This window comes from Mytilus californianus, unplaced genomic scaffold (assembly GCF_021869535.1).
Source record: "Mytilus californianus isolate M0D057914Y unplaced genomic scaffold, xbMytCali1.0.p SCAF_2, whole genome shotgun sequence".
Lineage (NCBI taxonomy): Eukaryota > Metazoa > Mollusca > Bivalvia > Mytilida > Mytilidae > Mytilus > Mytilus californianus.
Window position 1 is genome coordinate 38,901,165 of NW_026262668.1, and position 13,131 is coordinate 38,914,295.

At 33.1% G+C, this 13,131-nt stretch overlaps 1 protein-coding gene across 1 annotated transcript in view; it reads right to left on the reverse strand.

Annotated features, from left to right (window-relative positions):
* LOC127727925 (UBX domain-containing protein 4-like) overlaps nt 1-13,131 on the reverse strand; it is a 73,456-nt gene that overhangs the window by 59,261 nt on the left and 1,064 nt on the right. The window contains exon 2 of the mRNA XM_052235081.1: nt 4,224-4,329. Coding sequence (XP_052091041.1) covers nt 4,224-4,329 — 106 coding nt within the window. The remainder of the gene's footprint in view (nt 1-4,223; nt 4,330-13,131) is intronic.

Below are 13,131 nucleotides of genomic sequence, written 5' to 3' on the forward strand. Positions count from 1 at the left end.
TGCAATACTTAATATAGAAATCATATCCTTGATACCACATGGCCTAAAGAAACAACTATTTGACTAGGAGGAGGGGGTCAGGGGGAGGTTATGGTTTTTATATTAAAAAATTTTGCAGTCGTATATGGTATGACGTTGGCGTCGGCGTCTGGCGTTGTCGTCGTCCGAAAGACACATTGGTTTTCGCACTCTAACTTTAGTTTAAGTGAATGGATCTCTATGAAATTTTACCATAAGGTTTAATATCACAAAAGAAAGGTTGGGATTGATTTTGGGGATTATGGTACCACAAGTTAAGGAATTAGGGGCCAAAAAGGGGCCATAAATAAGCATTTTTGTAACTTCCAGACATAACTTGTGTGTTAGTGTATGGATCTCTCTGACATTTTACCACAAGGTTCCATATCGCAAAGGGAAGGCTGGGATTGATTTTGGGGGTAATTGCCTCAGTATTTTAGGAATTAGGGGCCAAAAAAGGGGCAAAAAACAAGCATTTTTCTATTTTCATGACAATAACTTGTTTGAAAGTGTATGGATCTTTCTGAAATTGTACTACAAGGTTCCATATCACAAAGGGAAAGCTGGAATTGAGTTTGGGGGTAATTGCCCAAAATGTTTAGGAATAAGGGGCAAAAAAGGGGCCAAAAATAAGCATTTTTTCTAGTTTCCAGACAATAACTTGTGTTCAAGTGTATGGATCTCTCTGAAATTGTACTGCAAGGTACCATATCACAAAAAGAAGGCTGGGATTGATTTTGGGGGTAATTGCCTCAAAATTTTAGGAATTAGGGACCAAAAAGGGGCAAAAACCAAGCATTTTTCTAGTTTCAGGACAATAACTTATGTGTAAGTGTATGGATCTTGATGAAATTGTACTACAAGGTTCAATATCACAAAGGGAAAGCTGGGTTTGAGTTTGGTGGTAATTGCCCTAAACAAATAGGAATTTCGGGCCAAAAAGGGGCCAAAAAACAAGCATTTTTTTAGTTTCCAGACAATAACTTGTGTTCAAGTGTATGGATCTCTCTGAAATTGTAACACAAAGGGAAGGCTGGGATTGAGTTTGGGGGTGATGAATCATAAGGGGGTTCAAAAAATTTGGGGAGGGGATTTTTTTTTCCTTTTTTTTTCTTTGAAATTTTCCATTTTAAATTGGTTATTTCTGATTTATATATAAAAGCAAATAATAATGATATGGTTTGAATAGGTAAATTAAAAAATTTTAAGTTCTTAGACCACATTCATTCTGTATCAGAAACCTATGCTGTGTCAAATATTTAATCACAATCCAAATTCAGTGCTGTATCAAGCTTGAATGTTGTGTCCATACTTGCCCCAACTGTTCATGGTTCGACCTGTGCAGTCGTATCAAGCTGCGCCCAGCGGAGCATTTTATTTATATTGTTTTGAATTTTTTTACAGATGGACAGATCAACTACAATCAAACCAAAATTTTTTTCTTTTCTTACCAAGACGAAACAGAACTTTTTTTCACAGACAGTAACATATGTATATTCCTACGAAACAGCTACAATAAATAAAGCTGCTATATACTATAAATTTGTTTTTATAAAATATTCAACAGAACTTGCATAAGTACATTATTTTTAATGGTACATATAGGTGGATATTCATGAGACAGGCAAAATCTTCTATTAAACATCCTTTAAACAAAGGGTTAAGTTGAAATGTATTTATAAAAGATTTTCTCGCTGTGTTGAAGACCCATTGGTGGCCTTGGGCTGTTTTATGCTCTTTGGTCGGGTTGTTGTCTCTTTGACACATTCCCCGATTCTATTCTCAATTTTATACAAAGTTTACAAAAGTATCTGCAATGTAAGTAGAGTCATGCAGATATTGAGTAGATGTACATGTACATGCATTTATATGTATATTTAAAGTACCAATACTATGATTGTTGCACTCCATCTTGATGATTAATCACTGAAAGGTTAAGTATGAAGTTAAGAAAATCTTTTAAGTTCAAATAAAGCATTAGTCAAGTATATAATAATCACGGGTCTAAAGCATTTCTTATGATGCCTGGAATTCAACTTTGTTTTTAAAAACACCTCAATAAGAAAATTTTTTTTTTTTATTATTTTGTAAAACATAATATTTTTTTTCTGGCCAAAATGCTTTGACAGATTATTTTTTTTTTCCCTATATAGAATCAGAATAATTTTTTTTCTAGAAAAAGAAACTGTTGACACAGAGAAAGATATGTCTTGTCTGTGGACATAAAATTAAATAAATGGGGAATGTGTCCATGGGACACAGATGATGCCCCCGCTTGCATATCATATAAAGTTATAAAGGGATATAACTGAAGAACAGTAAAAGTGACACTACCCAAATTTGTCCTTGATCTGAGTTGTGTGGTAATAAGTATTGTGTATAAGTTTCATAACATTTGGTTGAGGCAAACTTAAGTTAGAGAACGGAAACGAAAAATTCAGCAATTTTTCTGTTTGTAAAGGGGCATAACTCTAGAACAGTAAAAGTGACACCACCAAAATTCAAACTTGATCTGTGTTTTGTGGTAATAAGCATTGTGTATAAGTTTCATAACATTTGGTTGAGGCAAACTAAAGTTAGAGAACGGAAACGAAAAATTCAGCAATTTTTCCATTTGTAAAGGGGCATAACTCTAGAACGGTTAAAGAGATGCCACCAAAATTCAAACTTGATCTGTGTTTTGTGGTAATAAGCCTTGTGTATAAGTTTCATAACATTTGGTTGAGGCAAACTAAAGTTAGAGAACAGAAACCAACTTTGGGATGTAGGGACGGATAACAGACGGACAAGAGTAAAACTTAATGCCCCCTCCGCTTCGGCAGGGGCATATAAAAAAGACAATAAGATGGACAGCAACATTACCAATTAATTCATAGTCGCTGGACCAAGAAACTAGGGGCAGGGCCTTGAAATGGTCGACAAACTGAGATGTACTAATAGTTATGCAACTTTATAGAAAATATCATTGTCTATCACAAGTAGTTCCTGTCAAACTAACTTAAGCAGAAAACTTAACATTGAAAATTGGTAATTAATTGAAAGTCACTGGACCATGACCTACAGGGCAGGGCCTTGAAATAAGTCTTCAAACTGATATGAACTGATAGAAATGCAACTTTATAGAAAATATCATTGATTTATCACAAGTACTTCCTATCAAACTGACTTAAAGGGGCATTAGCTGTCAAATTCATCATTGTTCATGTTCACCGATTTGACTCAAATTCTCATATTTGAATTATGACATACTAAAACGTATATATCTAAATAACAAAATGTCTAAAAAAAACAATTAACAATGCATGGACTCAATAATATATATTAGCATTTCGTGTTATTTTAGTCTAGACGCCTTCTAATTAACCATTGAGATGACCTCCAAAGACTGCTGACGATCATATAAACTGATATAAACATAGATATAAGTATAAATGTAAATAGATAGTGACCACGTGCAATTTGATTTTTCTAGGTCTGTTTGATTTCATGTTATTGGTTAAAATCTATGTTAATCATCGTTTTTACCTGTATATATAAGAATGATTTTTTGTGAATCAAATAATCAACGAAATGGTTCACCCTTGTTTCACTTTCAATGTTGACATTCTTTTCTTTTAATTTCTGAACATGCCTAGTACATGGTAAACCCATCTCTAGATAAGAGGTTAGATTGAAGATTCACATGAGGTCGAATTATTCACTTGCAAGTCAATTATATATCAGTGATGTGTTTGAGCTTATTTTGACAAATTTTGGCCAAACAAGCTGCTTATAACGAAATCTTATTTCAAATTCGGCTTTTATTTATACTCGAAACAAAAAGAAACATATTTTAAATTTTGTCTAAATTGTAGCTAATGTGCCTTGAAAGTCGCTGGACCATGACCTAGTGGGCAGGGCCTTAAAATAGTGTCTAACTGATAGGTACTGATAGTAATGCATCTTTATAGAAAATATCTTTGATCTATCATAAGTTGTTCCTATCAAACTGACTTAAGCAGAAAACATAACAATTGTAGACACAGACGATGCTGCAGGAAAAGCAACACCTATGTCCTGCCTTCTGCAACTTTTGTTGCAGGCGAGACAAAAACATACCCACTTTTGAGTTAAATGGTTTTTCCTTAAACAGTGTTCATTATCATAGTAATATTATAATCCAATATAAAAATAGGGAAAAAAAACATGAATGCATAAACTATTACCCATTAGCTTTCAATGTTAGAGCTACACAGTGTTCAGCTCCACACAATGCTGTTACCTCTGTGTTTTCCAAAGTGGCATCCATTTTTTTTGAAAGTTCATCTTGACCTGTGAAATATAAAAGGAATAATAAATTCTTTATTTAAAGAGAAGAATGCAGGAGCTAATCTAAAATTCTTATTTCTTTGACAGTTCTCAAAACCATATATACTGCATACTTGCAGAATGCTCATCACAAACTTGCGACATGCATGCTGCATGCACACATCATAATTTTATCACAATCTTGTGGCAAACATAACTTGTTTTTGATTGCACGATGGTTGCCCATGGCAAGCTAGTAGATGATTATGTAACTTTCTGTACAGTGATCCTCTCTATCCTAATTATGACTTTTTATGCCCTGATATGACCTTTTAACATGTTTAAAGAACAAAAAATTAACTGTCAATTTTCTCATTTGCATTTGTACTAGGGCTGTATTGTACCTAAATTCACAGGAACTTGGGTATATGATAGCAATATTGTTGTATTTGTCATTTTTTGCTTCAAATATTCAACTTTCAATCAATTTACCAACCACTTATTGTACTATCCATACTAAGGTAGTATGAATTAGTGTAGAAATTTGAAAATTTCAAGCAAAACATTACAAATACAATATCAGTATCATGTACCAAAGAGCCAGTGCCCTCCCCTTTTCCAATTTTTAAGGAATCTGGATTTTCTTCGACATCAAATTCTATTGAAGTGTGATGCACCTAGACTGACTGCTACATGTAGATATATAAATATGGTATCAAGTACATTTGTATATAATAAATAATAAAGAGAGTAAATGTATAAGCTTTCTAAAAACTAAAGTTGAAGGTTTAAGTGCTTCCCTATCCTAAAGGAATAATACCACCATTGTTTTCTATTAGTCTTTGTTAAATTGGCATTTTTCAAAATATTGTGCAAAATTTTATCTTTGTTTCAAATAAAGGAATACTTGGCATTAGTAAAGTTTTATCCTGTCCTGTACTATAGTAAAAATTTCACATAACATTTCATTGCATATATGATAATAAATAACCATCACCAGAAGTTAACCGTCAAATTTTCACCCCTTTTCCTGTTTACAAGCTTTAGTAACAATGTCACCTCAAGTTTCCAAAAATATTTATAGAAACACAAAAATAAAAAAATAATGGTGCATTGAAAACTGAGATGTACTGATAGTTATACAACTTTATAGAAAATATCATGTCTATCACAAGTAGTTCATATCAATCTAACTTAAGCAGACAACTTAACATTGAAAAATGCCAATTAATTCAAAGTCACTGGACCATGACCTAAGGGGCAGGGCCTCAGAATAGCCATCAAACAAATATGTACTGATAGTAATGTGACTTCATACAAAATATCATCGATCTATCACAAGTAGATCCTATCAAACTAACGCAAGCAGAAAACTTAACATTGAAAATTACTTATTAATTCAAAGTCACTGGACCATGACTGAGGGGGCAAGGCCTCAAAATAGTCATCAGACTGATATGTACTGATAGTAAAGCAACTTCATGTTAAATATCAATGATCTATCACAAGTAGATCCTAACAAACTAAATTAAGCAGAATACTTAACATTAAAAATTGCTAGTTAATTCAAAGTTGCTGGAACATGACCTAGGGGGGCAAGGCCTCGAAATAGTCATCAAACTGATATGTACTGATAGTGATGCAACTTTACATTAAATATCAATGATCTATCACAAGTTGTTCTTATAAAACTATCTTAAGCAGAACACTTAACAATTGTTGACGTCACTTCGTCGACAAAAGCAATCCCAATGTTCCCTTCTGAATCTAAAACAAATTATATTTTCCTCCCTTAATAACAATAAAAAAAACATGGCCTAAATGACTTTACAACATGTACAAAGTATGACCAAACTGGCACTATGGACGGCTAAAATGACTGTGGCCAAAACATCTTGCATGGGAATCTACTTAGCCATACTGGTGGGTACAAGTCAAATCGGCACCTACATTGTACAATGTATAGAAAAAGACAAATTGGCTAAAGTTATTTCAGCATTTGGTTTGTCAATTTGGCACCAAATATATTTTTGACCTTTTTCTTTCCTTTTTATTTGAGGTATCGGGAGAACAGTTTTTCGTTTTTTTTTTATATATTTTTTTGCCAAACGTACAATTGCAGAGGTTACATGTAATAAAAAAGATACATTTCCTACATCCTTAAAAAAATTCAGCATATGTAATTAAGCAGTTAGAATACACAATAAAAAATAATCAATTGTTTGCTGTTTAAAGTTTTCTCAATATTTTATTAATTAAGTTTCATTGGGTATCATTTTAAAAAGTTATGGTATTAATTATAAACAATAACCCACTTGTTTTTTTTAAACATTTTCATGTAGTTTTTGATGTTTTATAATTTAAATGACTTAGATTAAATACAATATAAAGAAGCCATTACCCAAGCTATTGTTATATAGTTTTATGAGAAAAAAAACAAATCTAAATTCTTTTTTCTGCATTTCCTGTCTACTTATATAAAATGAATAACGCTGGCACCAATTTTGTATGTTTACTAGCAACGTACAGTCATGACAGTTGTCATGAAATGGATGTTCCTTGATAATATATGTTCCAGTAGGAACAGATATTATGGCATTGTTTATAACAAAGTTTCCATTGGAACTTCTGTTATGCATAACAAATATACGTTGACACCTTGAGCAAACCACCTGATACCTTATTCATGACTCTGGGTCCAACTGCCCAACAGTCTTTTTGTAGCATGCTTAGCAGAAGACCTTGATAGTAAAAGTACACTGGCAACCTGTTGTGTTTGCTTATCGCTACACTAACGAAGCAGAGCTTTTATATGGAATTGCAGACCAGTTTAAAGTAACTAAAAGAAATTGAACCAAATTGTTGTAGACCTGCATTGGAGATACAATGTATAAACATGATAAAGGTAGACTAACTGGTTGAGTTAAAGAAGATCTCAATTGGCTCAATTGGTTAAAGCGCTGCCTTTAGATCTCGATATTGAGAGTTTGAATCACGCTTGTACCATCCATGGATTTTCACAACATTGGTGCTGCGAGCATCTACTAATGGTACACACGAGTGTATGTAAGTGCCTGGCAGTTTGATATGGTCGTAAGATTTGACCTTAATTCATTGGATGACCGTGACATGTCTGGGTGACACGCAGGGAACTAGCCAGAGGGTTTCCAGGTGAAAGACTCGGGTTGTACAGTAGTGGACCTGTGAGCTGCTCGGATGGATGGTACGCAGCCCAAAAAAGGAAAGGGGGAAGAGTGTTGTAGACCTGGAGATATAAAGGTAGTTTAACTGGATGAGTTAGAGAAGATTTTCTTTAGCTCAACTGGTTACAGCGCTGCCTTTAGATTCCGAGATTGAGAATACACCTTATCGCTATTTAGTCCAATCCGGAAAAAACAGTCATTTAGACAACTTCCTGTTTGGGTCAACAGGCCGCAAACAAAGGTCATCAGTAACGAGCTGAGGGAGGGAAAAATTTAGAAAGCGATCAATAGGAAACTTTGATAGATTATGATCCACTTTTTCCAAACTCAAATTATAGTTAAAACAATATTGTGTTTGAAGTATTTACGATGTTTTGAACAGGTCTCATTAAAAAGTATCATGCATGGTGCATTGTTTAAACAGGGTCCCAGATAGCTTCAACTGGATGAAAAAGTTGTGTAATTTTAGAACTTATCCGGAATGTAATAAATAGCGATTAGGTAGCAATACACAGTTAGGAGTTTGGTTTCGCATTTTGGCCCCGGTGGATTTTTCAAATATGACAGTTATTGTGTAATAAAATTCATTTTTAGACAGCTGAGTACTAATTTAGCCTTCAAAGGTGGTTTATAAGAACATCAAGATTATTTTTTTACATGTTTTATGGGCTATTTTCTGTTTGACTCTCCGTATTTTCATAGCTAGACCGGTCATCGGTCCAGAAATTAATGTAATGTTTACAAACACTTTTTTTCTACACGAAGTTTTTGATGCAATTTTACAAAACTAGAGGCTCTAAAGAGCCTGTGTCGCTCACCTTGGTCTATGTGCATATTAAACAAAGGACACAGATGGATTCATGACAAAATTGTGTTTTGGTGATGGTGATGTGTTTGTAGATCTTACTTTACTGAACATTCTTGCTCCTTACTACTATCTCTATCTATAATGAACTTGGCCCGGTAATTACAGTGGAAAATACTTTGTAAAAATTTACAAAAATTTACAAAATTTATGAAAATTGTAAAAAATTGACTATAAAGGGCAATAACTCCTTAAGGGGTCAATTGACAATTTTGGTCATGTTGCCTTATTTGTAGATCTAACTTTGCTGTACATTATTGCTGTTTACAGTTTATCTCTATCTATAATAATATTCAAGATAATAACCAAAAGCTGCAAAATTTTCTTAAAATTACCAATTCAGGGGCAGCAACCCAACAACGTGTTGCCTGATTGGTCTGAAAATTTCAGGGCAGATAGATCTTGACCTAATGAACAATTTTATTCTCATCAGATTTGCTCTAAATGCTTTGGTTTCAGAGATATGAGCCAAAAACTGCATTTTACCCTATGTACTATTTTTTAGCCATGTCAGCCATCTTGGTTCGCGAGCAGGGTCATCGGACACATTTTTTAAACTAGATACCCTAATGATGATTGTGGACAAGTTTGGTTAAATTTGTCTTAGTAGTTTCAGAGGAGAAGATTTTTGTAAAAAATTACAAAAATTTATGAAAAATGGTTAAAAATTGACTATAAAGGGCAATAACTCCTTAAGGGGTCAACTGACCATTTTGGTCATGTTGACTTATTTGTAGATCTTACTTTGCTGAACATTATTGCTGTTTACAGTTTATCTCTATCTATAATAATATTCAAGATAATAACCAATAAAATGCTTCGCTGGGCGCAGCTTGATACGACCGCAGATGTCGAACCCTGAACAGTTGGGGCAAGTATGGACACAACATTCAAGCTTGATACATCTCTGAATTTGGATTGTGATTAAATATTTGACACAGCATAGGTTTCTGACACAGAAAGAATGTGGTCTAATAACTTCAATTTTTTTAATTTACCTATTATGGTCCAATGTCCAAAATCAAAATACATGGTTAGATTCAGCATATCAAAGTACCCCAAGAATTCAATTTTTGTTAAAATCAAACTAAGTTTAATTTTGGACCCTTTGGACCTTAATGTAGACCAATTTAAAAAACGGGACCCAAAATTAAAAATCTAAAAACACGGTTAGATTTGGCATATCAAAGAACCCCAATAATTCAATTTTTGATGAAAATCAAACAAAGTTTAATTTTGGACCCTTTTGACCTCAATATGAACCAATTTGATAGCGGGCCCACAAATAAAAAATCTAAATACATGGTAAGATTCAGCATATCAAAGAACCCCATATATTCAATTTTTGTTGAAATCAAACAAAGTTTAATTTTAGACCCCAATTTGGACCAACTTGAAAACTGGGCCACAAATAAAAAATCTAAATACATGGTAAGATTCAGCATATCAAAGAACCCCATATATTCAATTTTTGTTGAAATCAAACAAAGTTTAATTTTGGACCCCAGTTTGGACCAACTTGAAAACTGGGCCAAAAATCTAAAATCTAAATACATGTTTAGATTCAGCATATCAAAGTACCCCATATATTCAATTTTTGTTGAAATCAAACAAAGTTTTATTTTGGACCCCAACTTGGACCAACTTGAAAACTGGGCCCATAATCAAAAATCTAAACACATGTTTAGATTCAGCATATCAAAGAACCCCAAGAATTCAATTTTTGTTAAAATCAAACTAAGTTTAATTTTGGACCCTTTGGACCTTAATGTAGACCAAATTAAAAAACGGGACCCAAAATTAAAAATCTAAATACACGGTTAGATTTGGCATATCAAAGAACCCCAATAATTCAATTTTTGATGAAATCAAACAAAGTTTAATTTTTGACCCTTTTGACCTCAATATGAACCAATTTGATAGCGGGCCCACAAATAAAAAATCTAAATACATGGTAAGATTCAGCATATCAAAGAACCCCATATATTCAATTTTTGTTGAAATCAAACAAAGTTTAATTTTGGACCCCAGTTTGGACCAACTTGAAAACTGGGCCAAAAATCTAAAATCTAAATACATGTTTAGATTCAGCATATCAAAGAACCCCATATATTCAATTTTTGTTGAAATCAAACAAAGTTTTATTTTGGACCCCAACTTGGACCAACTTGAAAACTGGGCCCATAATCAAAAATCTAAACACATGTTTAGATTCAGCATATCAAAGAACCCCAAGAATTCAATTTTTGTTAAAATCATACAAAGTTTAATTTTGGACCCTTTGGACCTTAATGTAGACCAATTTGAAAACTGGATCCAAAATTAAAAATCTAAATACACGGTTAGATTCGGCATAACAAATAAATAAATGTGGTCAAAGATTTTACAAATCTAATGCGCCATACTGTGCAATTAAAGATTACTTCTTGAAATTTTTCAATATTTGAAATTTGAAAAAAAAATAATATTTGAAGAATAATTCTTTTTAATTTCTGAAATCTGAAATGAGAAAAAATTGACCCCCCACAATTTCTTTTTACCCCCCCCCCCTTTTTTTCCCCAAACCATAATTACCCATTTAAATTTACCATAGTGCTAACTTAATCTATTTTATAATAGAAGTTAAAATATAGTGTCAAATCTTTCATATGGATTTTTTTGTAAAAAAAAAGATGCAACATTTGCAGATATTTTTACTGGTCTTCCTTTATAAATATGCATTTCTTTAAACATAATTTAAAAGCAGTGTAAGGGAAGTAACCAAAACGTTGTATTTGGAATACCTCCCTTACACTGTTTTAAATTATCTTAATTGTTCATTAACCATTACTTTATACATAATTTAAAAGCAGTGTAAGGGAGATAATTTCAATGATGTATTTGATTTATCTCCCTTACACTGCTTTAAATTATGTTTTGTACTAAAGTATTTGTCCATTAACCAGGACAACCTTGTTTTTCCCCCTTTTTTGCCCCTAATTCTTAAACGGTTTGAGCCATAACCCCCCAAAGCAAATCCTAAACATCCCTTTGTGGTATGGAAACTTGTAGTATAATTTCAGAGAGATCCATACACCGTTCCACAGTTATTGTCTGGAAACTAGAAAATGCTTATTTTTGGCCCCTTTTTGGCCCCTAATTCCTTAACTGTTGGTACCATGACCCCCAAAATCAATCCCCACCTTCCTTTTGTTGTATTGAACCTTATGGTGAAATTTCATAGAGATCCATTCACTTAAACTAAAGTTAGAGTGCGAAAACTAATGCGTCTTCGGACGACGACGCCGGACGACGCCGACGACGACGACAACGACGCCGACGACGCCAACGTCATACCAATATACGACCACAAAAATTTTTTTGCTGTCGTATAAAAACGGCAAAATTTCCTTAAAATTACCAATTCAGGGGCAGCAACCCAACAACAGGTTGCCTGATTGGTCTGAAAATTTCAGGGCAGATAGATCTTGACCTGATAAACAATTTTACCCTTAGTCAGATTTGCTCTAAATGCTTTGGTTTCAGAGATATATGCCAAAATCTACATTTTACCCCTATGTTATATTTTTAGCCATGGCGGCCATCTTGGTTGGTTGGCCGGGTCACCGGACACATTTTTTAAACTAGATACCCCAATGATGATTGTGGCCAAGTTTGGTCAAATTTGGCCCAGTAGTTTCAGAGGAGAAGATTTTTGTAAAAGTTTACGGACGACGGACGACGGACGCAAAGTGATGAGAAAAGCTCACTTGACCTTTCAGGTCAGGTGAGCTAAAAATGAGATGAAAGACATATGATTTTCATTGGATTTATTGAAAGATATATGTAAACATTTTCAGAAAAGGTATTACTTGAAGTGATTGAAATTCTACTTTTGGTCAAATTTGGGGGAAATATGTGACATCTTTTCCCCCCTTTTTGCTATATTTTATAACAAAAAAATGCAGATTGTTGCCATGGATACACCAAAAAGAAATTATATTTTACAATTTTATATACTGGATATGAAATCTATGGAAGATTCTGATTACATACATATACACATATATGACACAAACAGTAAGCTTAATATTGCAAGAAGGCAATGAAAAAGGGATGGTAAAATTTATGAGGGAAAATTTTAATATTTTTTCCTAACTGTTTATTGCTACCTTATGGCATACTTACCAAGCTCAGTATTGTATAATTTAAGACTTTTCATACCACAAATCTATTGATATTTAGATTCTAAATCAACTTCTGAAGGGATAAAGTGTTTAAGAATGATAATACATGTCAATTTTATTGTTTACAGTCCTTAGCAACCAAAATTAGACATTTTGACACAAGGCTTATAATAGTACTCTGTTTGCTAAACCCTTGCTTCTGAAGGGTTGCGCAGTATGTAGTAGCCTAAGTATTGAATGCTTTGTATTTTTTCTTGCGAATATATCAAATTATTATTTTTATCAAGATTTCATGTTACATTTTGACATATATTAAATGTGTAGTTGATTCAGCTGTAAGAAATTGATTCCCCATTACCAAGTTTTTTAATCAAGTCTTTGGTATACATTAAACATAAAGATTAACATTATCATGCTTGAAATTGTTAAATTTTGTACAATTTTGCATCATCAGAGGTCTTATAAAGATTTTCAACATTAAAAAACTGACAAAAAGGTATAGTTTTTAAGATTTTGCCAAAAATTGAGGTAGAAATAAGATTTTACACTTTGACTTGGCACCTTTCTTTAAATCAGTTTTTGTCGCGTTTCA